The sequence below is a fragment of the Hypanus sabinus genome, chromosome 18 (genome assembly GCF_030144855.1).
Source record: "Hypanus sabinus isolate sHypSab1 chromosome 18, sHypSab1.hap1, whole genome shotgun sequence".
Lineage (NCBI taxonomy): Eukaryota > Metazoa > Chordata > Chondrichthyes > Myliobatiformes > Dasyatidae > Hypanus > Hypanus sabinus.
In genome coordinates this window covers 58,182,352-58,207,891 of record NC_082723.1, presented here as the reverse complement: position 1 = coordinate 58,207,891, position 25,540 = coordinate 58,182,352, and the positions used below count along the sequence as shown (strand labels likewise).

The following is a 25,540-nucleotide window of genomic DNA, read 5'->3' as shown; positions in this document are numbered from 1 at the left end:
TTCACATCCTCCACTAATACTGCCTGACCTGCACAGCGTGAGGACAGCAATCCCAATCACAGTGTTGAGTAGGCGAGGCATGAGTGTGGGTGGGTGAGCATGGGAGGATCTGCAGTGAGGTGCAGTATCTCTACAGGGATGGAAGAGAGACTTCAGTACTGGAATGCTTCTGCCTTGTTCTTAATTGTATTGTTGGTTTGGTTAACATTAAAACGATGATAGCTTTATATTGGTGGAATAGTGTAGGGAAGTGTATGGTCATGTAGATTAGTAGAAGGAATAAAGGTTTAGACTATTTTCTAAATGGGGAGCCTATTCTGAAATCAGAGGTACAGAGGGACTTGGGGGTCTTAGTGGAGGATTCCCTGAAGATTAACTTGCAGCTTAAATCAGTAGGAAGGAAAGCAAATGAAATGTTAACATTCATTTTGAGAGGACTAGAATATAAAAGCAAAGATGTAATGCTAAGGCTTTATGAGGCATTGGGCAGGCTGTCTCTGGAGTGCTGTGAGCAGTTTACAGCCCTTTATCTGAGAAGGGATGTGCTGACATTGGAAGGAGACCAAAGGAGCTTCAAGAGAATAATCCCAGAAATCAAAGTGTTTTATGAGGAACTTTTGATGTCTAGGCTTGTACCCAGGAGTTCAGAAGAACGGGGGTAGGGGGAGATCTCATTTAAACATATTGAAAAGCCTGGATAGAATGGAAATTAAGAGAATGTTTCCTATAGTAGGGCAATCTAAGACCAGAGGGCATCGTCTCAGAATACAAGAACATCCTTAAGAACAAAGATTCTTCAACAAGCCAGCGGTGAATCTGTGGAATTCATTGCCGCAGATAGCTGTGGAGGCCAAGTCACTGGGTAGTTTAAAGCAGAGGTTCAAAAAAGCTGGATGAACTCAGGAGGTCGGGCAGCATCCATTGAAAGAAGCAGTCAATGTTTCGGGTCGAGACCCTTCATCAGGACTAAAGAAGGAGGGGGCAGGGGCCCTAAAAAGAAGGTGGGGGGAGGGTGGAAAGATCCAGCCCCTTGGTATGAACATTGAATTCTCCAACTTCCGGTAATTCCCTCCCTCTCCCTTCCCCCATCCACCTTCGCTCTGTCTCCTCTTCTAGCTGCCTATCACTTCTCATGACTCTGCCTTCTTCTACTACCCATAGTGCTTTCCCCTTAGATTACTTCTTCACCTCTCCTGCCTATCCCCTCCCCCAGCTCTTGATCTTTCCTCTGTTTGGTTTTCCACCCTGCCCCCACCTTCTTTATAGGGCCCCTGCCCCCTTCTTCTTTAGTCCTGACGAAGGGTCTCGACACAAAACATTGACTGCTTCTTTCAACGGATGCTGCCCGACCTGCTGAATTCATCCAGTTTCTTTGTACGTCTTGATTTGACCGCAGCATCTGCAGTGTACTTTGTGTTAAAGCAGACGTTGATAGATTCTTGTAAGACTGTCAAAGGTTATGGGGAGAAGGCAGGAGAATGGAATTGAAAGGGTTAATAAATTAACCATGAATGAATGGCAGAGAAGACTCGATGGGCCAAATGGCTTGATTTACATTGTTTGTTGTATGGTCTTATATTAAATATCTTAACTAGGACATAGAACAGAGAATCAACATGCAGATTGCAACTAGTGACTACCTGCAATGGAAGCTCAGGCAGCGGAAAGAGAAACGAAATAATCTGAGCAAAGAGCTTCAGAATTTGACTCTCGAACATGCTGAGTTGAAGTTTGACCCTCATAAGACCATGAACAGGTACAACTATTGATTTGCACCACCAGTTTATACTTCTGTGCTGCTTTGGATTATTTTGCCTTCTGTTTGATGCATTGTGGAAGGTGTCCTGACTGGTTGTATCACAGCCTGGCATGGGAACACCAATGCCCAGGAATGGAAATGTCTACAAAAATTGTTGGATACAGCCCAGTCCAATGCAGAAAAAGCCCTCATCACTATTGAGCATATCTACAAGGAGCACTGCCCCAAGCAAGCAGCATCTATCATGAAGGACCTCCACCATCCAGGCCATGCTCTTGTCTCGCTGTTACTATTGAGGAGGCACAGGAGCTTTAGATCCAACATCACCAGGTTCAGGAACAGTTAGTACTCCAGCAGCATCAGACTCCTGAACCACTATGGATACTTACATTCACCTGAACACTGAACTGACTCCACAACCTATAGACTCACTTTCAAAAACTCTGTTTAGTCTGTATTATCTGTTTATGTATTATTTTTTTATATTTGCCCAGTTTGTTGTATTTTGCACATTGGTTGTTTGTCAGTATTTGTGTATGGTTTCATTGATTTTATTGTATTTATTTGTTCTACTGTGAATATCTGTAAGTAAATGAATCTCGGAGTATATGGTGGCATATACTGTACGTACTTTGATTACTTTGGACTTTTGCTGTAGATTTGCTGACAACTTTTCTCCTTTGGCCCACGGGTTTGTGCGGATTAGTCTTTTATAGGTTTCTGTTAATTGTTTCAACAGTATTCTTTTACTGTTCTGGGCAAGCACAAAGTGTGCCTCTTTGCCTCTTCCTGTTTTGCCCCACTGTTGCTTCTGCTATAAATCAGTGACTGGTATTTTGGCTGGAGATTTCTTTGAAATCTCTGGAGATGCTGAAATTCTGCAAGAACTTCAGTTTCTCACTTCTCGCCTGTCCTCTTCCTGCTATCTACACACACTTCTGCTCCCATTTCTCTCTCACAATTGCCCTTCTCACACACATCTCAGTTACTGGCCTACAACAAAGAAAATGGGCCCATTGTGTCCAAGCCAGCCATATTAGTTATTTTCCCAGCACTTGGTTTGCAGCTTAGCTTCTATCCCAGTGTTTTTCAGTTGCTCAGTTGAATCCTGTGACAGAGTACCATTTTTCACCAGCCCTCAAGCAGTGTGCTTCAATTTCTAGAATCAACAAATCCCCTTATAATCTCCTGCACTATCCCATAAACCATTGTCTCCTAATCAGAGAAATCTCTGCTTAGGGAACATGTTTTCACCATCTTTTTCTCTTATGCCCTCATTATCTTGCAGAGTAGAATCATATAGCATAGGAACAGACCTGCAGTCTATCTACGTCCATGCTGGCAATCAAGTACTCATCTACACCAGTTACATTTACCAGCAGGTCGTTCACAGCCTTCTATAATTGTCAATTCAAATGCTCATCCAGATGTTTATTTAAATGTGTGAATGTATCCACCATCTCCCTAGGCTGGGTATTCTAGGTTTCAACTGTATGAAAAATTCCTCAGATCATCTCAAAAATCTCTTCAGACTTTTAACCAAGACCTCTGACTTAGAGACCTCTGTCAAGGGGAACATTTTCTTTGTATCAACCCTAATTATTCCTGTCTTAATTTTGTCTACCACTATCAATCTTTCCCTCAACCTGCTCTGCTCCACGAAAGCCAAATCCAGTTTGTCCAGTCACTGCTCATTGACAAAACTTTCTATCTTAGGCACAGTCCTGGCAAATTATCCCTACTCCAGCACCACAACAATCCTGTCCTTACTATAATACAGCAACCAGAATTCCAGACAGTGTTCTCATTGTGGTCTAATTAATGTTTTACAAAATTTCATCAAGACCTCCGCTTTCTTATATTCTTTTCTGTGACCAATAAAGGCATGCATTCCATATGCCTGCATTATCACTTTTTCTACTGTACTGCCACCTTCAGGAATCCCTGGACTTATACTCCAGGGGTCACACAATTAATAGTGTATGTCCAACCCTCATTAGACTCCCCAGTATGCATCGCTTCATATTTATCCAGATAAAACTCCATCTGCCATTTCTCAGCCCATTTCACCAACATATTGATATCACCTTTTAGTCTAAACTACATCTCACACTGTTGACAACTCCAGCAATCATAATGTCATCTATAAACTTACCAATCGTGCCTTCTACATACGTATCCAAATAACTAATGTTTGTTTCAAACAATGAGGATTCCAGCACTGATTGCTCTGACACACCACCAATCAGAAGTATCCTATCACAAAGCAACCCTCTGCCTGAACCATCTGTCACCTAATATCAAGCTAATTTTGGGTCCAATTTGCCAACTTACCTTGGATCCCATGGGTTCTAACCAAATGTATGGTATTTTGTGAAAGACATGATTTGAAGTTAATGTAAACCATAGCAACCCCACTGCCTTTGTCAATATATCTAGTCACTTATTCAAAATTTTCCATTTCAATGAAATTAGTCTGACAGGATCCCTTACAATAAATTTGTGCTGACTCCATAAGACCATAAGATATATGAGCAGAAGTAGGCAATTTGGTCTATTAAGTCTGCTCCACCATTCAGTCATGGGCTGATGCAATTTTTCCAGTCATCCGCACTCCCCTGCCTTCCCCCCATTCCCTTTGATGCCCTGGCTAATCAACAACCTATCTATCTCTGCCTTAAATGCACCCAAAGACTTGGCCACCACAGCTGCTCGTGGCAACAAATTCCACAGATTTACCACCCTCTGACTAAAGTAATTTCTCTGCATCTCTGTTCTAAATGGACGTCCTTCAATCCTGAAGTCGTGCCCTCTTGTCCTAGACTCCCCGAATTACTTCAGCTTTCCTACAGGTAGATTACTAATGACCCTCAGAATCTTTTCCAATAATTTCCCTATCACTGAAGTTGGACTAACTGCACCGTAATTACTTGGTTTACCCCTGCTACCCTTTTATGAGTGAGGGTACCATATTTGCTGACATCCAGCCATCTGATTATTCAGTTCAAATAGCAGATTTATCAGACAGACACCTGTGGCAGCAGTGTCCTACCTTGCCTAGCAGTGTCGGATACATCTCATTATTCACTATTGTGCCTGCTGTGACATCTAATTCCTCATGTTAATTTAACGTGTTTTCTAAGTTCATGGTTCTAATTGAAATCTCCATCCAATGATTTCCTGCTTTGCGAACGCAGATGAAAAATATTCAAAGTTCAAAGAAAATATATTATCAAGTTACATATAAGTATGTTGCCATAAAGATGAGAAGATCTGCAGATCTGGAAGTCCAAGCAGCACACACAAAATGCTGAAGGAATTCAGCAGGCCAGGCAGCATCTATGAAAAAAAGTAAACAGTCGACGTTTCGGGCCAAGATGCTTCATCAGGACTGCGTCTTTAAGATCATGCCCAATTTTGTAAAGTTCAGTCAAGGCACCCCAGACCTCCTCTGCTCCAAGGAAAACAAATCCAGCTGATGTTTTTCTTTCTGAATGCTGAAAGACTCAGCCCCAGGCAAAACCCTGGTGAATCTCCTTTCTATCTTCTTCAATGCAGTCAGATCCTCCTTGTAGCATGGTGAATTCACACGGCGTTTCAGCTGTTTTTTTATTATTTTTGCCAGCTAATGAAGCAAATATGCCATTTATACCACCTCAGCTACCTGTGCTGCTGCTTTCAGGGAGTTTTGAACATACACAAAGATCCCTCTGTTCCTCTGTGCTTTCTATGGTTCTGTTAATTGTGCATATCCAGACATTATTAGTCTTCCAAAATGTATTACTTCACATTTTTTAGAATTAAACACTATTTGTCTTCTGCTACCCATTTTACCAAATGATTAATATCATTCTGTGGTTGAAATTGATGCTCCTCATTAGCAACACTAATCTACGAATCATCTATGAACTTAACATTCATAGGTCTTGTCTTCACTTTCAGGTCATTAATGTACATGTCAAACAGCAAAGGACGTTTTTCAAGCTTTCAATCACAAAAACTTTGCCTTTTGTCACCAAGCCAAATCCATTTGCTAAATTGTCCTGGATCCCACAGCCTGTTACCTTTTGAGCCAGTGTCCCTTCTGGGATCTTGTCAAAGTCCTTTCTGAAATCCATGTGGACTACATCAACTCATCTATACACTCAACTCTTAGAAAATTCAGTCAGGTTAGTCAGACCTTAACACACATTAAGCCCTGCTTCACCATGTACAGATCAATCCTGCTCCTTAGAATTTTTTTTTCCAGTAATTTCACTACTACTGATGTTGGAGTCATCAATCTGTAACTACCTGAATTTTCTCTGCTGTCTTCTTTGAATTCACATTTGCTGATATAATGTCATCACTTCTGTGTCCAGAAAGGAATTGACAGTTTCTATCAGGACCTCAGCAAGCTCTTCCCTTAGTTTCTTGAAATATAGCTGATCAGAACCTGGAAATTTATTCACTTTTAAGTTTGCTATGACATCTGGTGCCCCTTCATTATTGTTTTAGAATCCTACTGTTATTCTCCCTCACTCCTCCTGGAAGTCCCCAGCACCATCTTCTCAAAAATCTCTTCACACTTTAAATCAAGTCACCTGTCTCAGAGACCGCTGTCAAGGGAAATTTTTTCTTACTGTCAACCCTATCTATTCCTCTGCTAATTTTCTCTACCACTCTCAGTCTTTTCCTCAACCTCCTCTGCTGCAGGAGTCTGACTAGTGAGGCAGAAAAACTGAGAATATTGGTCAACACGGAAGTTTCGTATTTTTCTATTAGGAGGGATATGATTGAAGGAAGGGCAGAATCAGCAACTCAGCATTCCAGGGTATAGGATCTATGGGTATGATTAAGTGGGAAGGTGGGAGAGGATGAAAAACTGCATAAGACAAGATTAACTAGAGTTTCCAATTTTATTTGAGAAGTCTGTTATTCTGGTTTTAAAAAAAGGACATGATTGGTGAGGATCTTCAATTGAACCCATGAAACTTCGAAATAAACTAATGGTGGTGAGGTGGTAATCACTCTGCCGCAGCCTCCAGTCAGTGAGAAGTTGAGGATCAGTTATGTAGGCAAATCTTAAAGAAGTGTAGATGGGGGACAGAGAAATCCAGAGTACTGAGAGGACGCCTATTGGTTTCTGGGAGAACATGCAAACTCCTCATATTTCGGGAGATTTTGTGTGTAAGACTAGGCACATTTTCCTCATGTCCCTAAGTATATTTAGTTATTAAAAATCTATTAATCTGAGATTTAAGGGTAACGGTTGATCTAGCATTTGTGAAGAGTCCCAATTTCTCATATCCATTGTTGAAAGGTTTTCTGTCTTTAACCCTGAGAAGCTAATTTTTTTGCTAATGATCCTGGATTCTGTATTTATTTACCATACCTTTATAAAACTTCAGTCATATCACAAAAATCCAAATAATGCAGCACTGGTTTGTGCCACCTTGAAGACACGTCGTCAGTGTTTTCAGGAAAAGCTGCTTCTCTGGCATCGGATTTCTGAATGGACAATGAACCCACATACGCTATCTACCTCAATATTTTTTCTTTGTTTTGGCTCTCTTTTTGCACTAACTTAATTTAAAATTTAAAATACATTTCTTATTGTAATTTATAATATGTTTATTATTATACATTGAAATATACTGCTGCCATAAAACATCATATGCCAGTGATATTAAACCTGATTCTGATTTGCTCTTCATAATTTGGGGGCTTCTAGGAAGCATCTTTTTTATATATTCATTCAAGATTCAAGATTGTTTATTGTCATTCTTCAGTACATGAGTGTAAAGAGAACAAAATTATTGTTACTCCAGATCTGATGCAGCATAAAGAACACAATAAAAAACAAAAAACACTATATATATATATAAATATAAAAGCAATCCTATAAAACACAATGTATACGTATTATAGACATAAACTGTATGTACATAAAGTGATGCTAGGTGATGTGTATGTAGTGGTGGTGGGTTAATGGATGGGAGGTGTGGAATGTCTGACCACCTGCGCATCCTTGGTATCTGGGCATTTCTGGCAAGGCCATTGTTTACTGCAAATCCCTAATTGCTCTTGTGATGGTGATGGTGAGCTACCTTCTTGAACTATTGCAGTTACTCAAGGGGGCTTCAAGGGGTTTGAGAGGTGCTTTTGGAACAACCATTTGGAGTAATTGCAGTCTATAACATAAACATAGTTAACAACTTAAGTTGATACTTTTTTTAAAAACATTTTTAATTAAATTTTTAAGAGAGTTACATAAAATGAATAGAATAATAGATTAATGAAAGTTAATATCAACCCTCCCCCCCCCCTCCCCTTAACTCTTCCCCACATGCTCCATGGCGTTCAAAATAGCTTTAGTATATATCTTTTTTTTCCCCACATAGCTAATAATTTTATCTTTGAAGGACCTATATATTTAATCCTATCTTTTGTAAAGAAGGGTGCCAAATTTTCAAAAATATATCATATTCATTTCTTAAATTATAAGTATTTTTTCAAGTGGAATGCAGCTAAATATTTCATTATTCCAACTGTCCATAGTTAAGTATGTATCTGATTTCCAAATAACTGCAATAGCTTGTTTGGCTACTGCCAATGCAATTTTTATAATTTTTTTCTGATATAATTTAATATTCTAATAATTTGTTCCAGTAAAAGTCTTAAATTTATCCAAAAAGGTTGAATTTTAAAACAAGACCAAGTAGAGTGTAAAAAAGTACCAATTTCTTGATTACGTCGAAAACATTGGTCAGATAAATTTGGGTTTAATCTATTTATTTTTTGTGGTGTAATATATAATTGCTGTAAAAAATTGTATTGTACTAATCTAAGTCAGACATTTATTGTATTTGTCATACTGTCAAGGCATAGTCTTGACCAACTTGTTTCATCAATTTTAATATTCAAATGTTTCCCATTTTTGTCTTGACTTATGAATTCCTTGTTTACTTGTCTGTTTTTGAATAAAATTATACATACAAGAAGTAATTTTTAAAATTTTTCCTTTTTGAATTAAAGTTTCTATTTCATTAGGCTTCAGCATTAACATTGTTTGACCCAGTTTATCTCTTAAATAAGCCCTTAATTGAAAGTAACAGAAAAGAGTGTTGTTTGATTTTTTATATTTATTCTTTAATTGATCAAACAACATCAATATACCTCCTTCAAAACAGTCACCTATATATCTAATCCCTTTTTGAAACCAGTTATATAAAAGTTGGATATCTATTGTAAAAGGAATTAGTCTATTTTGAATTAGGGTTCTCTTTGCTAATAAAGATTTCTTTATCTCATCATCAACATTTATCTTATTTCGTAATTCAATCAAGTGTTTTAATATAAGAGATTCTTTCTTTTCCCGTATCCATTTGGATTCCCATTTATATATAACATCTTCTGGTATATTTTCTCCTATCTTATCTAACTCTATTCTAATCCATTCCTTAAGTTGATACTTGTTTCTCAGCCATAACCTCCCAATTTTATTTATCCACTTGTATAGTCCATCACAACTTGTCAATGTTATTCACCCTGGTTAGTTAGAACCATACTTTTTATTTCTGTTTGGTTACTCTGGCTTGTTTCGTGATGTGATTTGTTTCTGTCCTATCAGTTTGGTGGCTTTGAAGGCAGGTACAGAAGACCAGCTGAATCATGAAAAGGATAAACTGCAAGTGACATTATGGCAACTTTACAACTGTGAGAGGCTGCTCCTCGCCTTTGATAATGGGATTGACAGCCTCTATTACTTCCTATATGGCATTGAAGGTGCCAGTGAGGTTTGTGTGAAACGTACTACTGAGTTTAAAGAAAAAATGTTTTGCATTTCAGGTTGATGGCAACCGATTATCTGAACATTAGGAGCAGGAGCAGACACAGACCACAAAACCTCTCGAGTCTTTGTAACTGGTCTTTTATCTCCACTCCATTTTCAAACAATACTAACATAGAACAATACTGCACAGGCCCTTCAGCTCAGGATTTCTATGTAGGCCATGATGCCATTTTAAACTCATCCCATTTCCCTGCTCGTGGTCTGTATCCCTCCATTTACTGCCAATTCATCTGTCTATCAAAATGCTTCTTAAATGTTGCTATCATTTCTGCTTCCACCAACTCCCCTGATGGCATATTCCAGGCTCCTGATGAAAACTTGCCTTGCAAATCTCCTTCAAAATTCTCCTTCTCACCTTAAATCTATACCCTCTGGTGTCTGACATTTCCATCATGGGAAAAAGACTCTTGACTGTTGTAATTGTATGAACTTCTTTCAGGGTATCCCTCAGCCTCAGGCATTCAAGAAAAAACATGTTTCTCCAATCTTTCCTCATGCCCAATTTTGTCCAATCCATTTGTCTGCACCCTCTCCAAAACCTCGGCGTCCTTTCAGTGATATGGTGAACAGAGCTGCCAATTCATCTGGTTTTTCCTGGGATTACAAAATTCTATGGTCCTTCAACAGCTTCAATGGTTGTGACTCCGCAGTCATCTGCGGTAGAGAATTCCAAAGAGTCACAGCACAGGATGAAAAAGTTACATCCAAGGTCAGTCCCAGATCTGTGACCCCTTATCTTAAGACTGCGTCTTCAGTTTTTGACCCTCTAGCCAGAGGAGACAGGCCTTACTGCATCCACCCTGTCAACCTCCTGGAGGTTACCTCTCACTCCAGGAGTGAATCTAGTTAACCCTTGTTGGACTACTTTCAAAGCAAGTTTATTTCTCCTTTATTTCTAAAGGGACCAAAACTACAGAGTACTCATGATGTGGTCTTGGCAAAGCTTTGTACAATTGTAACCAGTTTCTTGCTAGATTTCTGATATTTGCAATAAAAGCGAAATATAGTTATGTTTACAATTATGAGCCACACATCTAAATCTTTGAACACTAACAATAACTTCTCTTAATTTTTAAAATTTTGCTTTTCTAAGTCTACCTAAGTTAATATGTTTGTCCATGTTATTAGTTTATCTTCCACCCTCTTCCCCACTCAACATGATCTATCCATATCCTTTTGTTATCTCTTTATGAATGCCTACAATTTAGTTCCCCTCCTAGCTTTGCATTGTCATACATCCATAACTTACAACCTGTCAACTCAAAGTTGGTCTGTTTATTCCTGCTCAGTTTGCTGGGTATTCACCTGAGTCATGGAGTCCACCATTTCCCGAACGATACATGTGATGCTAACTGGTCCTTAGTTTTCTCTTTCCTTGAACAGTGGCATTATGTTTTTTGCTTTCAAATATCAAGCTACCACTAAGCCTAAAGAAGGTGACTGCCTCCTGGATGAATATATTCTGGTAATTTGCCCCTTTCCCAAAGCACTCATCTCTGCAGCTCAGACTCCAGATCAACAGGTCAACGTTTGACTTGCTTAAGAGGTGGGCATGAAACTGTAAACCTGTTTTCAGGGGATCTCACAGATCCTGAGAAACTTCACTTGCAGCTACAAAGCCTTTACTGCCATCCTTCTCAAACTGTTCTAGGTATTCAGTTATGGTAGTTGAGGTTTCTGTTTACTCATGTTTAATTAATTCTTAATTTAGTAGTTTAACTAAACATTTAATAGCTTCTAGTATTTGGTTTTGCATTTTAATCTGTTGATTTTTTTTTCAAACACCACACCTCCCTTCTCTTATGCTGAATTCCCACAATGACGAAGTTTCCTAGCTTGGTCCCTGTGTGATGTCTCTTCAGAATGCTCATTAACTTTGGATTGTGCATTCAGGTCTCGGGGGGGGGGGGGGGGGGTGTCCCTTGAGTGTATACTCCAACAGCAGTTAGTAATGAAGAAAAGTTTTCAACTAAAAATACAATTTTTCTCCCTCCACAAATTCTGATCTGCTAGGTATTTGCAGCATTTTTTTAATTTCAAGTCTTCAATATTTATATTTTGCTTGTGTATTTAAAAGTAATTTTAATGATAATGCTAAGATCTTCATTAAGTCTTTGCAATGGTAAGATACAGTGATGAGTTACACCCACAAAAATAGTATCAGAGGAAGAGAGGCTATTCAGACGGTTGCATTAACAACAAAGCCCTGTGCTTGTTTGACCAGTCAGTGAGATTGTGACTGATCTGCATCTTAATTCCACACAGCCGCTGTTGCTTCCTTCTCTGGAAACAAAACAAAAGCCCTGTTGATAGGTGCCTTGAGGTTCAAATTCACCTTCACTGCATCGTTAATACAGCACTAAAGCAGGCTTTTTGGCTCACCACGTCTGTGTTGACCGTCAAATACACATCCATACGAGTTACTTCTGCTAGCACTTGTGTGCTATGCCTGGCAATTCAAATGCTCGTCCAGATGCTTTTCAAATGTGAGGATTCCTTGAGATGGTTTCAGTTGGTTAGGGAGCAGTGGAATCATCCTGCAAGAGTTATAATCATCATGCAGCACAGGATCAGTCCCTTTGGCCCACCCTACCCATGCAGGCAATGAAATACTCATTACTGATCCCATTGACTAGCATCTTGGTCCATAATGGGATGGCAGCATCTCAGTCTGCTACCAACCTCAGCCATGTAAAGCAATTATCTAGGTTCTAGATGACTCTGCATCACGTTTCCCCCAGGTGTCCTGAGCCTCATCCCTATGAGACCCTAACTTCCAGAGCCAGTTTTCTCTGCATGCTCCACCAGGATGTGCTCCACTGACCATGATGTTTATTGGATGGTCCACTGGCTCTGATTCTCAGTAGGATGTGTTCCGCTGACACTGACTATGCGGAAATCGTTTCACTGACTCACCAGGATGTATTCCACTGACGCTGACCCTGCCACTTCCATCTGCAGCTGCTGGCCTTCATTTCCTAGCTTGCACACCGCTGTACTGAAACAGTTTGTGGTGACCTTCCCTAGAGGTTTAATTCATTACCAGTTGAGGGAATATCTTGACAGGAAGGTTCTCACAGTGAGCCATCTAATTATGTTTTGTTCTTCTTTAGCTTATATCTAGTGAACCACAGGATACCTATGAAAAGTTACATATATGTGACGAGAAATTAGTTTTCTTGGAGAATAAGCTTGCAGATTTTGTTTTCGAGGACTGGATGAGAAGCGAGCAGGAGAAGGTAAAGTCCTATATTATGAACTGGAATCTGAGATTTGGCTACAGCTGGGATAACTAACACAGGCCTGATGCTCGTATGCCAGCTGAATGTTGTGGCAGAACCGTTTCCTCTTTGAGAAAATGCCAGGTTGCTCATGGCAATGTTGGTGCAGTCTGATGCACCTTACATCCCTGCGATGTGGTCTGGTGTCCTTTCCTACAGAATACCTCTTGCAGAACAGTCCAGAGTCCACAATGTTGCCAACACAATTACGAATGACTGTATAGCTGTTAAAGTGTGAATGAAAGTCTCACAGAATTAGCATGGCAGTTATTGACACTGGCAAGGCACGTTACTGTGTTAATGCTGACAGAAGGCGCTGCAAGTACTCCCAGTGACATATTGGGAATGAAGAAGTTATGTCCTTCTGTTAAAGATAAGTGGTAGTTAATCCATTATGTTCATTGCTTAAAAGTTTAAAGTAAATTTATTACCAAAGTACATGTATATTACCATATACAGCCCTGAGATTCATTTTCCTGCGGGAATACTCAAGAAATCCACAACAGTATCAATTAAAGACCACACCAGCCAGTGTGCAAAAGACAACAAACTACAAAAAGAAAGAAATGATAATAAATAAATTGGCAATAAATATTGAGAAGCTGAGATGAAGAGTCCTTGAAAGTCAGTCCATAGGTCATGGGAGCATTTCAGTGATGTGGCAAGTGGAGTTAACTGAAGTTGCCACTTTGGTTCAAGAGCTTGATGGTTGAGGGGTAATAACTGGACCTGAACCTGGTTGTATGGATCCTGAGGCTTCTGAACCTTCTTCCTGATGGTAGCAGCGAGAAAAGAGCATGACCTGGATGGTAGGGGTCCCTGACAATGGATGCTGCTTTCCTGTGACAATGCTTAGACTATAAGATGTAGGATCAGGATTAGGCCGTTCAGCCCATCGAGTCTGCTCTGCCATTCCATCATGGCTGATCCCAGATCCCACTCAATCCCATATTCCTGCCTCCTTGCCATATCCTTTGATGCCTTGACTGATCAGGAAATTATCAACTTCCGCCTTAAATGTACCTTAAATGACTTGGCCTCCACCGCAGTCTGTGGCAGAACATTCCACAGATTCACTACTCTCTGGCTAAAAAAAAAACCTCCTTACTTCTTTTCGAAAAGGTTGCCCCTCAGTTTTGAGGCTATGCCCTCTAATTCTGGATACCCTACCAAAGGAAACATCCTCTCCACATCCACCCTATCTAGTGCTTCATGTAGACCTGCTCGGCGGTGGGGAGGACTTTACCTATGATGGACTGGGCCATATCCAGTAATTTTTGTAGGACTTTCCATTCAAGAGCATTGGTGTTTACATAGCTGTAATGCAGCCAATCAGTATACTCTCCACCACACATAGATGAAAGTTTGTCAAAATTTTAGATGTCGTGCCGAATCTTCGCAAACTCTTAAGGAAGTAGAGGCAGTGATGTGCTTTCCTTATAATTGCACTTATGTGCTGGGCTCAGGACAGGTCCTCTGAAATGATAACACCAAGGTATTTAAAGTTGCTAACCCTCTCCCATCTCTGATCCTCCATTGAAGATTGGCTTGTGGACCTCTGATTTCCTCCTCCTGAAGTCAATAATCAGCTCCTTGGTGTAGCTGACGTTGAGTAAGAGGTTGTTGTTGTGGCACCACTCAGCCAGATTTTGAATCTCCATCCTATATGCTAATTTGTCACCATCTTTGACTTGGTCTGCGACAGTGGAGTCATCAGCAAACTTGAATGTGCATTGGAGCTGTGCTCAGTCACACAGACATAAACGTAATGCAAAAAAAAACAAGAGCAGTCCACCCCAATGCATTTCAAATCATTGTCAGGGACTTCAACCAGGCTTTTTTGAAGAAATCCCTGCCCAGTTACTATCAGCTATAACCTGTGGCCCCAGAGATCCCAACCCACTAGATCACTATTATACTTAGACAAGGAATGCCTACTGTTCCATACCCAGACCCATTTTGGTAAATCTGATCACTTGGCTGCCCTCCTACCTGCATACAGAGAGGGGCTAAAGAGCAAAGCTCCAGAGATTAGGACAACAAAGAGGTGTTTAGGGGATGCAAAGAAGCAGCTGTGGGTTTACTTCAAGTCGGTGGAATGAATCGAGTTCAAGGATTCATCTGTGGACCTGAGTGAATGCACCACAGTTGTACTTAGTTTTATTAAGTCAGTTGTAGATGAGTGTGTCCCCATAAAATCATTCAGAGTCTTCCCCAACTAGAAGCCTTGGATGAACCATGAGATGCTCAATCTGCAGGGGACCAGATCAGAGGCATTCAAATCTGGTGACCAAGAAAGTTAGGGAGAGGTCCAGGTATGATCTCTGGAAAGCCTTCTCATGGGCAAAGTGGCACTTCTGGACTAGACTTAAATCAGCGAAAGATGCTCGACAGTTGTGCAGGGCTTGAATGCTATCAAATCTTAGAAAGTAAAATCAAGCAACGTAGGGGACAACAGGGTTTTGCTTCCAGATGAACACAATGCCTTCTATGCTCACTTTACCATCAAAACATTGAGGAACCATCACAAACCCCATTGATCCTGTGATTTCAGTCTTTGAGGCTAACGTATGAGCAGCCTTCGGGAGGGTGAACCCACAAGATGCTTCCAGCCCAGATGGGGTACCTGGCCAAATACTCAAGACCTGTGCTGATCATCTGGCTGGAGTGCTCACTGAGATCTTTAACCTCTCACTTCGGCAGTCTGAGGTACCCACCTGCTTCGTGCAGACTTTATTTATGCCAGTGGCTAAGAAGAACATGTCAGTCCACGGCACTCTCTACTGCTGCAACTCATGTTGAAGGAACAATACCTCATATTTCATCTGGGTGGCCTCCAACCTGATGGCATGAGCATCGATTTCTCGAACTTCCAGTAATGGCAACCCGCCCCCCCCCCCTTTACTATTCCCCATTCCAATTTCCCTCTCTCATCTTCTTACCTGCTCATCACCTCCTGCTGCTCCTCCCCTTCCCTTTCTTCCATGTCCTTCTGTTTCATCTTTTACTTCTTCACCAATCGATTTCCCAGCTCTTTGCTTCACCCCACCCTTCTGATTTCACCAATCTCCTACCACCTTGTAATTCTTCCTCTCCTTCCCCCATCATCTTATCCTGACTTGTCAGCTTTTCTCTCCAGTCCTGATGAATGGCCTTGCCCCGAATCGTCAACTGTTTACTCTTTTCCATAGGTACTGCCTGGCCTGCTGAGTTCCTCCAGCATTTTCTGTGTGTTACTTGTAAGCATTTCTCCCTATTTTGTTAATTCTTCACTATCTCTACTGCATTTGATACAGCTTTTAACAAGGCTCCTTCTGCATGAATTAAAACAAAATCTAAGCTAAGTAAACAAACCATGAGGGTCCTAACTTCTCCTACAGTCAGAATATATCTGTATGTGTTTAAGTAAAGGGTTTTGCACCTCATATTCAGTAGCTTCATTGTAAACAGTAAAGGAAATTATGTACGGTAGATCTTTCAATGGTATCTGGGAGCTAAGTGAGCTCCCTGATGTGTTGGAGTGTGTGAACTATGGGATATGACTGACCTCAGCTGCTCCATTTTGACATTACGTTTGCAGTCAGCTGACAGATATGGGCCCAGGAAGTTCTGACACTGCTTGGCCAGGGTTCTGATTCAACCTTGAAGCTTAGGCAACTTGTATATTGCAGATTATAAAACCCACCTTGTATGCTGTTGTATGAATACGCAATTCCTTCATTTCACCTACCTCAAGTTCGAGACAACTTGTCAGTTCTCTTTTTCTCATCTATGATTCCCACTTCTGCCATTTCTCTGGCAATAAGTTTCATGTTCTGGCCTCTGTGAGTAAAGGGAAGTCTCCTTATTTCCCCATTGCAATTTTTTTTTAATAATTGCCTGTATTTATAGCTCCTAATTTTAGATTAACCTACAAATGGGCTTGTTCCTTCCTCTGTCCAACTTGTATCGTTTTTAAACACAAAATTAGGTGTTATCTAGTTCTTATGCTATAATGAACAGGAAACCTTGATTTTGATCATTCATTTCCTATGTTCTAATGCCATTCATGTAAATCTTATACAGTTTACCCCTGAATTACTGGAGAGTTATGTTCCTAGAAAACAGACAGTATCATGATTTTCAGTAGCTCAAAGCTGATTCATTTTCACATGCATCAAGAGATGGGAGTTGAAAAAAATTCTATTGATTCACTATTTTCAAATAAATTCCACAAAAGATGCATTTTATTCTGTATCTTAACTATCTTGCTTGTTTTTGGTTTTTAATTGGATAAACCACTCTAATTTGTCTTTTAAAGTACTGCCACTGGTTTGTTCTCTGCTTATTTCTCAGAATTTTCTTCCTGTTTATTATCTTTAATAATATGCCTATTTTCTCATTATTTCTCTTTGCTCATCCACTATTCCATTCTTTCATGTCCTACTGCCGTGCTTAATCCTAATATTTGAAAATACTCGATTATGATACTTCCTAAGCTTCATTTCTTTATTTTTGTGCCCCACTAACTTTTGCAAAGTCTTGTTGTGGTTCTTTGTTTATTGGACGTTAACGTGTACCAAAGCAGTCTGTGACAATAGTTTATGTTTCTCTTTTCGCTGCTGCTTCCCACCAGCATTTTTGAGGCTGGTGTTGAAACACATCAGTTCCTGTCTGAGTGGCGACTTGGATCCACTTCAGTTTGACTACTGAAGTAACAGGTCCTCAGCAGGTGCCATTTCATTGGCTCTTCACAAAACCCTGGAACATCTGGACAGCAAGGATGCATACATCAGGATGTTCTTTATTGATTACAGCTCAGCATTTAATAAAATCATCCCTTCACAACTAGTCAGTAAACTCCAAGACCTGGGCCTCAATACCCCCTTGTGCAATAGGTTCCTGGATTTCCTCACTTGTAGACCCCAGTGGATTTGGAATGGCAAAAATATCTCCTCTACAATCTCCCATCAGCACAGGAAAACCACAGGTAGGTGTGCTTAGCCCCCTACACGCCATATATGTTTGCTGATGACACCACTGTGTGGTCTCTGTCAAAGTTGGTGATAAATCAGCATACAGGAAGGAGATTGAAAATTTGGCTGACTGATGTAATAACATCAACCTCTCACTCACTTTCACTAAGACCAAGGAACTGATTGTCAACTTCAGGAGAGGGAAATCAGAGGTCTGTGAGCCAGTACTCGGAAGAGAGGGTCAGTAACTTTAAATTCATGGGTGTCACCATCTCAGAGCTCCTGTCCTAGGCCCATCATATAAATATAATTGCAAAGAAAGCACAACAGTGCCTCTTACTTCCTCAGGAGTCTGCGGAGATTCGGCATGACATCAAAAACCTTGGCAAACTTCTTTACTTGTGTGGTGGAAAGTGTGAGGACTGGCTGAATTATGGCCTGGTATGAGAACACCATTGCCTTCAAGTGGAAAGTCCTACAAAAAGTAGTGGATTTGGCCCAGTACATCACAGGTAAAGCCCCCTCCCAAACATTGAACACATCCACATGCAACATTGTCATAGAAAAGCAGCATGCATCATCGAAGAGCCTCACCACCCAGGCCATGCTCTTTTCTGGCTGCTGCCATCAGGTAGAAGGTACAAGAGCCTCAGGACTCACACCACCAGGTTCAAGAACAGTTACTACCCCTTAGCCATCAGGGGTAGCTCTTGAACAAAAGGGGATAAACACACTCATTTGATTTCTGGTGTTCCCACAAGTGATGGTCTCACTTTAAGGACTCGTTTATCTTGTTATTTCATGTTCTTTCATTCCATGTTATTTCATATTTGTTATTTATTGCTATTTATTTATATTTGCATTTGCACAAATTTGTTGTTCATTGATCCTATTTACATTTACTGTTCTAGAGATTTGCTAGGTGTGCCTGCAGGAAAAAGAATCTCGGTTGTGTGTGGTGACATGTATGTACTTTGATAATAAATTTAACTTTGAACTTTGATTTTTGAGGATATTGGAAATCCCTGATAATTATTACTCTATTACTTATGAACCAGTTTCTTCAAATTTATTTCCTCTACAGCTGGTTTAAATAATGTCCCACATCTTTCAAGTCAATCTGTTAAAATAGTTTCTGTTAATTAGTGCCAGTTTTGTCTTTTGTCCTCATGCCATTGTATTATCCTTGAATATCAACAACAATTATTGCTAGAAATCTGAAATAAAAACAAACTCCAAGAAGCACTCAGCAGGTCAAGGAGAAAGTTTCTCTTTCTTTAAAAGCTACCTGACCTGAGAATTTCCAGAATTTCTATTTTTATACAGTTCTTCACTAGCCCAGCTGCTGCCTGTCTTGTCTTTGCTTTTTGTGGCAGTGATACATTAAGAAAAATTTTGAAGCCAAATGTATTCACAGTATAGCTGTGTTTGAGTCATCTTCACTATATCAATTATTGTATTGTCTACTCATTTTGTTTTAAACATTGCACACGTTGTTGTCAGAATAGTCTAAATTATTATTCCTCCATTTTATAATGGGTTTTAAAGACCGACTTATTTATTTAATTTCTAACCACCTGTGGTTTTTCTGTTCTTTCTTTTAGTTTGTCCTTTCCTATTTATTCCTGGCTCTTTTATGGTACCTTCTAAAGGTTCCAGCATTGTTTAAAGTTTTATGAGCAGCCGAGCTATTCTTTTTTTTTGAAAACACATTGCTGGAGGAACTCAGTGGATTAAAGAGCACCTCTAGAGGCAAAGAGATGGTTAATACTTTGATTTGTGACCCTGTATCAGCATTGAAAGTGTGGAGGGAAGATAAAGAGGTGAGGGGAAGAGATGAGAGAGGGAGTAGGTGGAAGTAAGTCAAAGTACACATATTTCACTATATACTAACTTGACATTCATTTTCTTGCAGGCATTTACAGGAAAATAAAGAAATGCAGTATAATTTATGAAAAACTATGCATATATAAAGACTGATAAACCACCAACATTAGATATATTAAAAAATTGAGAACATAAATTGTAGAGACCTTGAAAATGAGTCTCCAGGCTGTGGGATCAGTTCAGAGTTGAATTGAGTGAAGTTGTCCATGCCAGTTCAAAAGCCTGATGGCTGTAGGGTAATAACTGTTCCTGAACCTGGTGCACTGGGCCACAAGAGTCTTGTACTTCTTGCCCAATGGTAGTAGCAAGAAGAAATTGACCAACAATAACGTTGTCATGAGCATCTACTTAGCCACACAATCATAGCGAGTAGATGCTTATAGTGATTATGGAGGAGATGTTGCCAATCTGTACTGACTGGGATCGGCAAGTGAGAAAATCAAGGATCCATTTGCAGAGAAAAGTATCAGGGCCCAAGTCTTGAAGCTTAGTGATTAGTTTTGAAGGGACGCATGCTGAGCTGTAGTCAATGAAAAGCATCTTCATTGTCTGGGTGTCCCAGAACTGAGTGAAGAGCCAATGTCATAGCACCTACTTTTGAGCACCTACTTTTGTGACGGTAGACAAATTGGAGCAGATCCATGTCACTCCTTAGGCAGGAGTTCATATGCTTCATGACCAATCTCGCAAAGTGCTACATTACAATAGATGTAAGTGGTACTGGGCTTACATTGAAGCAGTCTGATCAGAATATATTCCTCTCCCATTTCAAGATGACTATCTTGTGTACAAGATAATGAGAGGCATTGATTGTGTGGATAGTCAGAGGCTTTTCCCCAGGGCTGAAATGGCTAGCACAAGAGGGTGTAGTTTTAAGATGCTTGGAAGTAGGTACAGAGGAGAAGCGGGTTACCACATTTTTCTTGGGCACCAGTATGACTGAAGCCTTTTGAAGCAGGTGGGTCCTCAGTTGGCCAAAGTGAGAGGTTGAAGATCTCTTTGAACATTCCAGCCAGTTGGTTAGTATAGGTTTCCAGTACTCAGCCAGGTATACCATCTGAGCCAGATACTTTCTGTGGGTTCAGCTTCCTGAAGGGGCTCTCACAGGGTTGTTGAGGCTGTTGTGAATGTGCTTCCATATTATGTCGGACAAAGTGAGCATAAAAGACATTAAGATCATTTGGGAGCATTGTTCTTGTTCAGAAGGGTCTCGTCCCAAAACATCGACTGTACTCTTTTCCATAGATGCTGCCTGGCCTGCTGAGTTCCTCCAGCATTTCCTCCAGTTTCTTGTTCAGGGATAGTTTTAAGGTGCTTGGAAGTAGGTACAGAGGGCATAGTTTTAAGGTGCTTGGATATAGGTACAGAGGAGATGTCAGGGGTAAGTTTTTTATGCAGAGAGTGGTGAGTAGGTGGAATGGGTTGCTGATGGCGGTAGTGGAGACGGAAACAATAGGGTCTTTTAAGAGACTCCTGGATGGCTACATGATGCTTAGAAAAATAGAGGGCTATGGGTAAAACCTAGGTTGTTCTAAGGTTGGGACATGTTCGGCACAGCTTTGTGGGCTGAAGGGCATGTATTTTGCTGTAGGTTTTCTATGTTTCTATGACTCTGTTGGTAATAAACTCTTCTGCACTCTTGGACCTTGGTACAAACCACACTGGCCTGGAAATTCTGAAGCACCTAAATGAATGTGCTAGATTATCATATTGGAGCTCTTGCGAATGTTTCATTTGTCGATCACAATGTGCTATATTAAGTGGCAGTTGCAGCATGAGCTTCAGTCACTAGTGAAAAGGTTTTGCATATTGCATTGCCAAAAGTGTGTCGTACAGGACCCAGGCAATTGGGGGACCGGGGGAAAACGCCTCGAGGCTTGGCAAAAGGATTGAAGCTGGGGATTCTGTTCAAGTGGAAGGTGGAGTGGGTGTTTCAGAAAGGTCGGGGCCAGGAAGGGGGAGGGTGGTTCAGATGCAACAGTCAGGCTGTTGGAGGTTGAAAGGGGTTCTCCATAAGCTGGCTGAGCTGGTGAAAATGAGCAGTTGAGAGGATCAGGAGGGTGGGGAAGGAGATTGTTTATTGGGAAGGTTCATGGGGGAGGTGGGACACAGGTTGAGGCTTGAGTCTTGGTTCAGAAGATTTGGGGGAAGGTTTGGGAGAACAGCTTCAGAATGGGGGATCATCATTGTATGTTGGGGAGGTCTAAAAATGGAACTTAGCTTACAGGAAGCCTAACCTGCTGTCGCATTCTTTGAACCTAATTATTTTAAAGATGCACAATAATGCACTTCTCAGACCATTTTGTCATATTTCCATGCAACCCTTGAGTAGAGATGTAGCTTGGTAATGGTTGCAGCCCATACATAGTTGATTTGAAGATCACATTTAAAAGCACAAGGGCCAATCACACAGTGGGCCCAGTCCAGTTTGCAGTCTGACACAAAATAACCAGGGAATACTCCCCTTTGCTTTTCATTCTGAATAAAGTCATAACTCAGCTTTAAAAAAAAACAGTGATCAAAGTTCTAGGTTACTGTCCTTGCCCCTAATTATAGATTCCCACAGAGCTGAGATAGTTTTACTCTGCACAGGCTCAACATTTTGCTGTCATCTTCAAGTCTTTTTATCCTCGCAGGTATTGAATACACTGTACCTTTAGATTGGAGCTGAACCTTCTAGACATCCTTTATCACTGTTTTGTTTCATCTTGCCTTTAAATGATAGTCTTACCCTCTCCTCGCACTAGTACCCTGGTGTTGTGCACTATATTCCAATGTCATTTACACTGGACAACAAAGATTTTGTTTCCTGAATACTTCGGGGTGTGTTTTATGGATTTTGGGCTGCTGATCATGTAAATCATCATGGAATTTCGCTGTCATGCACCGATGAAATTACCAATAGTGGCATGCAAAAGTTTGGGCACCCCTGGTCAAAATTTCTGTTACTGAATACCTAAGCAAGTAAAAGATTACCTGATTTCCAAAAGGCATAAAATTAAAGATGACACATTTCTTTAATATTTTAAAGAAGATTACTTTCTTAATTCCATCTTTTACAGTTTCGAAATAACAAAAAAGGAAAAGGGCCTGAAGCAAAAGTTTGGGCACCCTGCATGGTCAGTACTCAGTAACACCCCCTTTGGCAAGTATCACAGCTTGTAAGTGCTTTCTGTAGCCAGCTGAGAGTCTTTCAATTGGGGGATTTTCGCCTATTTTTCCTTGCAAAAGGCTTCTAGTTCTGTGAGATTCTTGGGCCGTCTTGCATGCACTGCTCCTTTGAGGTCTATCCACAGATTTTCGATGATGCTTAGGTCAGGGGATTATGAGGACCATGGCAAAACCTTCAGCTTGTGCCTCTTGAGGTAGTCCATTGTGGATTTTGAGGTGTGTTTAGGATCATTATCTTGTTGTAGAAGCCATCCTCTTTTCACCTTCAGCTTTTTTTTTTACAGATGGTGCGATGTTTGCTTCCAGAATTTGCTGCTATTTAATTGAATTTATTCTTCCCTCTACCAGTGAAGTGTTCCCCGTGCCACTGGCTGCAACACAAGCCCAAAGCATGATTGATTCACCCCCGTGCTTAACAGTTGGAGAGGTGTTCTTTTCATGAAATTCTGCACCCTCTTCTCCAAATATCACTTCACTCATTACAGCCAAAAAGTTCTATTTTAACTTCATCAGTTCACAGGACTTGTTTCCAAAATGCATCAGGCTTGTTCAGATGTTCCTTTGCAAACTTCTGATGCTGATTTTTGTGGTGAGGACACAGGAAAGGTATTCTTCTGATGACTTTTCCATGAAGGTCATATTTGTGCAGGCGTCGCTGCACAGTAGAACAGTGCACCACCACTCCAGAGTCTGCTAAATATTCCTGAAGGTCTTTTGCAATCAAACGGGGGGTTTGATTTGCCTTTCTAGCAATCCTACAAGCAGTTCTCTTGAAAGTTTTCTTGGTTTTCCAGACCTCAACTTGACCTTCACCATTCTTGTTAACTGCCATTTCTTAATTACATTACGAACTAAGGAGATGGCTACCCTGAAAATGCTTTGCTATCTTCTTGTAGCCTTCTCCTGCTTTGTGGGCATCATTTATTTTAATTTTCAGAGTGCAAGGCAGTCACTTAGAGGAGCCCATGTCTGCTGATTGTTGGGACAAGGTTTGAGGAGTCAGGGTATTTAAAAAGCTTTGAAATTTGCATCACCTGGCCTTTCCTAACAATGACTATGAACAAGCCATAGCCCTAACAAGCTAATTAAGGTCTGAGACCTTGGTAAAAGTTATCTGAGAGCTCAAATCTCTTGGGGTGCCCAAACTTTTGCATGGCGCTCCTTTCCTTTTTTTTCCCACTCTAAAATTGTACGAAACAAAAATAATACACTAATCTTGCTAAAAATGTTGAAAAGAATGTTTTATCTTTAACTTTATGACTTTTGGAGATCAGTTCATCTTCTACTCACTTAACTCTTCACAGTTTAAGAAATTTTGACCGGGGATGCCCTAAGTTTTGCATGCCACTGTATATTTGTTATTTCAATTCATAATTCAAGTCAATTAAAACTGTTGCCCACAACATAAAGCTGAAAAGTTTACTGTTTAAGAATGCAGACATTCTTGGGCATGCTTAGGCAGGGTTGATGTTGCATAGCTGGACAGATTTTAGGAAGGCTATAAATTAACATGAAGGATTTCAATAGTTGAGACAGATGTTTCCCAGAATAACTGATAACAAGATTAAAGAAGGCATTTTTGTTGATCCACAAGGTCTCAATGACAGACAATTTGAAGAACCTCTAGTGGGGCCATAGAAAATCGCATGGAAGATATTCAGGATGTTGTTTAAAAAAAATCATTGGCAACTACAGAGCACCAAACAAAATGCAGCATACAAAACCAAGAAGTGCAACACATCACTGAAGATTCAGTTTCTGCATTCCCATTTAGACTTCTTCCCTGAAAATCCTGGTGCTGTCAGTGATGAGCATGGTCAAGGTTTCACCAGGACATTGTGGTCCTGGAGAAATGGTATCAGCAAATGGAATCCATCAATGCTGGCTGATTATTGTTGGATACTTGAGCAAGAAACCTCAGACGCTGAGTACAAACGAAAATCATCAACAAAACAATTTTAGTTTAGTTGAACTATTGCAAAGAATCAGCTCCGTTACACACTTAAACGCAATATATTCAATAAAAGTTAATTTGTTTATCCAAATTCCCACATGATACAAATAGTCTGAAATTATATTAGTGTTCAGCTTCAAGGGGTCTATCATAAACAAAACTGAGGAAGCAACACTTTTGAAAAAATTTGTTGTCCAGTGTTACTTACTAATACTTCTCCTTGCTGCTCCTTTGCAGTTTTGAACACCTTGAGCTCAGATCCCAGCTGATACCTCAGAACTGGGCTGTCTTGAAGTCTTGTCAATTCATTTATGGCAGCATGAATGAATGTGAACCATTGGCTCATTTCTCTTTGACTTGTACTTCACAAAATGTTTATCCTTGCTCTATGTAGTCAACATTCAAAGGGACGTCTAGCTACCATGTGGATGATTACCTTAATTTTGTGCCATTCCGTATGTAATTGTCTTCTTCCTTCACATTTGGAGTACTAGTTTGGTATGATACAAGGCCTATCTGTTATAGTTTGGATATCAGTTGTAAATTTGCAGTAATGGGAAAGGTTGGCTGATTTATTATCCCTCTCAATAGAGTACCAGAGCATAGAAACAGGCCCTTTGGACCATCTCATCTGTGTTGACCTGGTCTTCTGCCTAGTCCCATCTACCTGCGCCCGGACAATAGTCCTCTCATCCACAT

General features: G+C 40.4%; 1 protein-coding gene across 1 annotated transcript in view; it reads left to right on the top strand.

Annotated features, from left to right (window-relative positions):
• The window catches only part of LOC132407255 (uncharacterized), a 78,442-nt gene that overhangs the window by 48,865 nt on the left and 4,037 nt on the right, over positions 1 to 25,540 (top strand). The window contains exons 10-12 of the mRNA XM_059993516.1: positions 1,596 to 1,756; positions 9,372 to 9,537; positions 12,707 to 12,832. Of these exons, the coding sequence (XP_059849499.1) occupies positions 1,596 to 1,756; positions 9,372 to 9,537; positions 12,707 to 12,832 (453 nt within the window). The remainder of the gene's footprint in view (positions 1 to 1,595; positions 1,757 to 9,371; positions 9,538 to 12,706; positions 12,833 to 25,540) is intronic.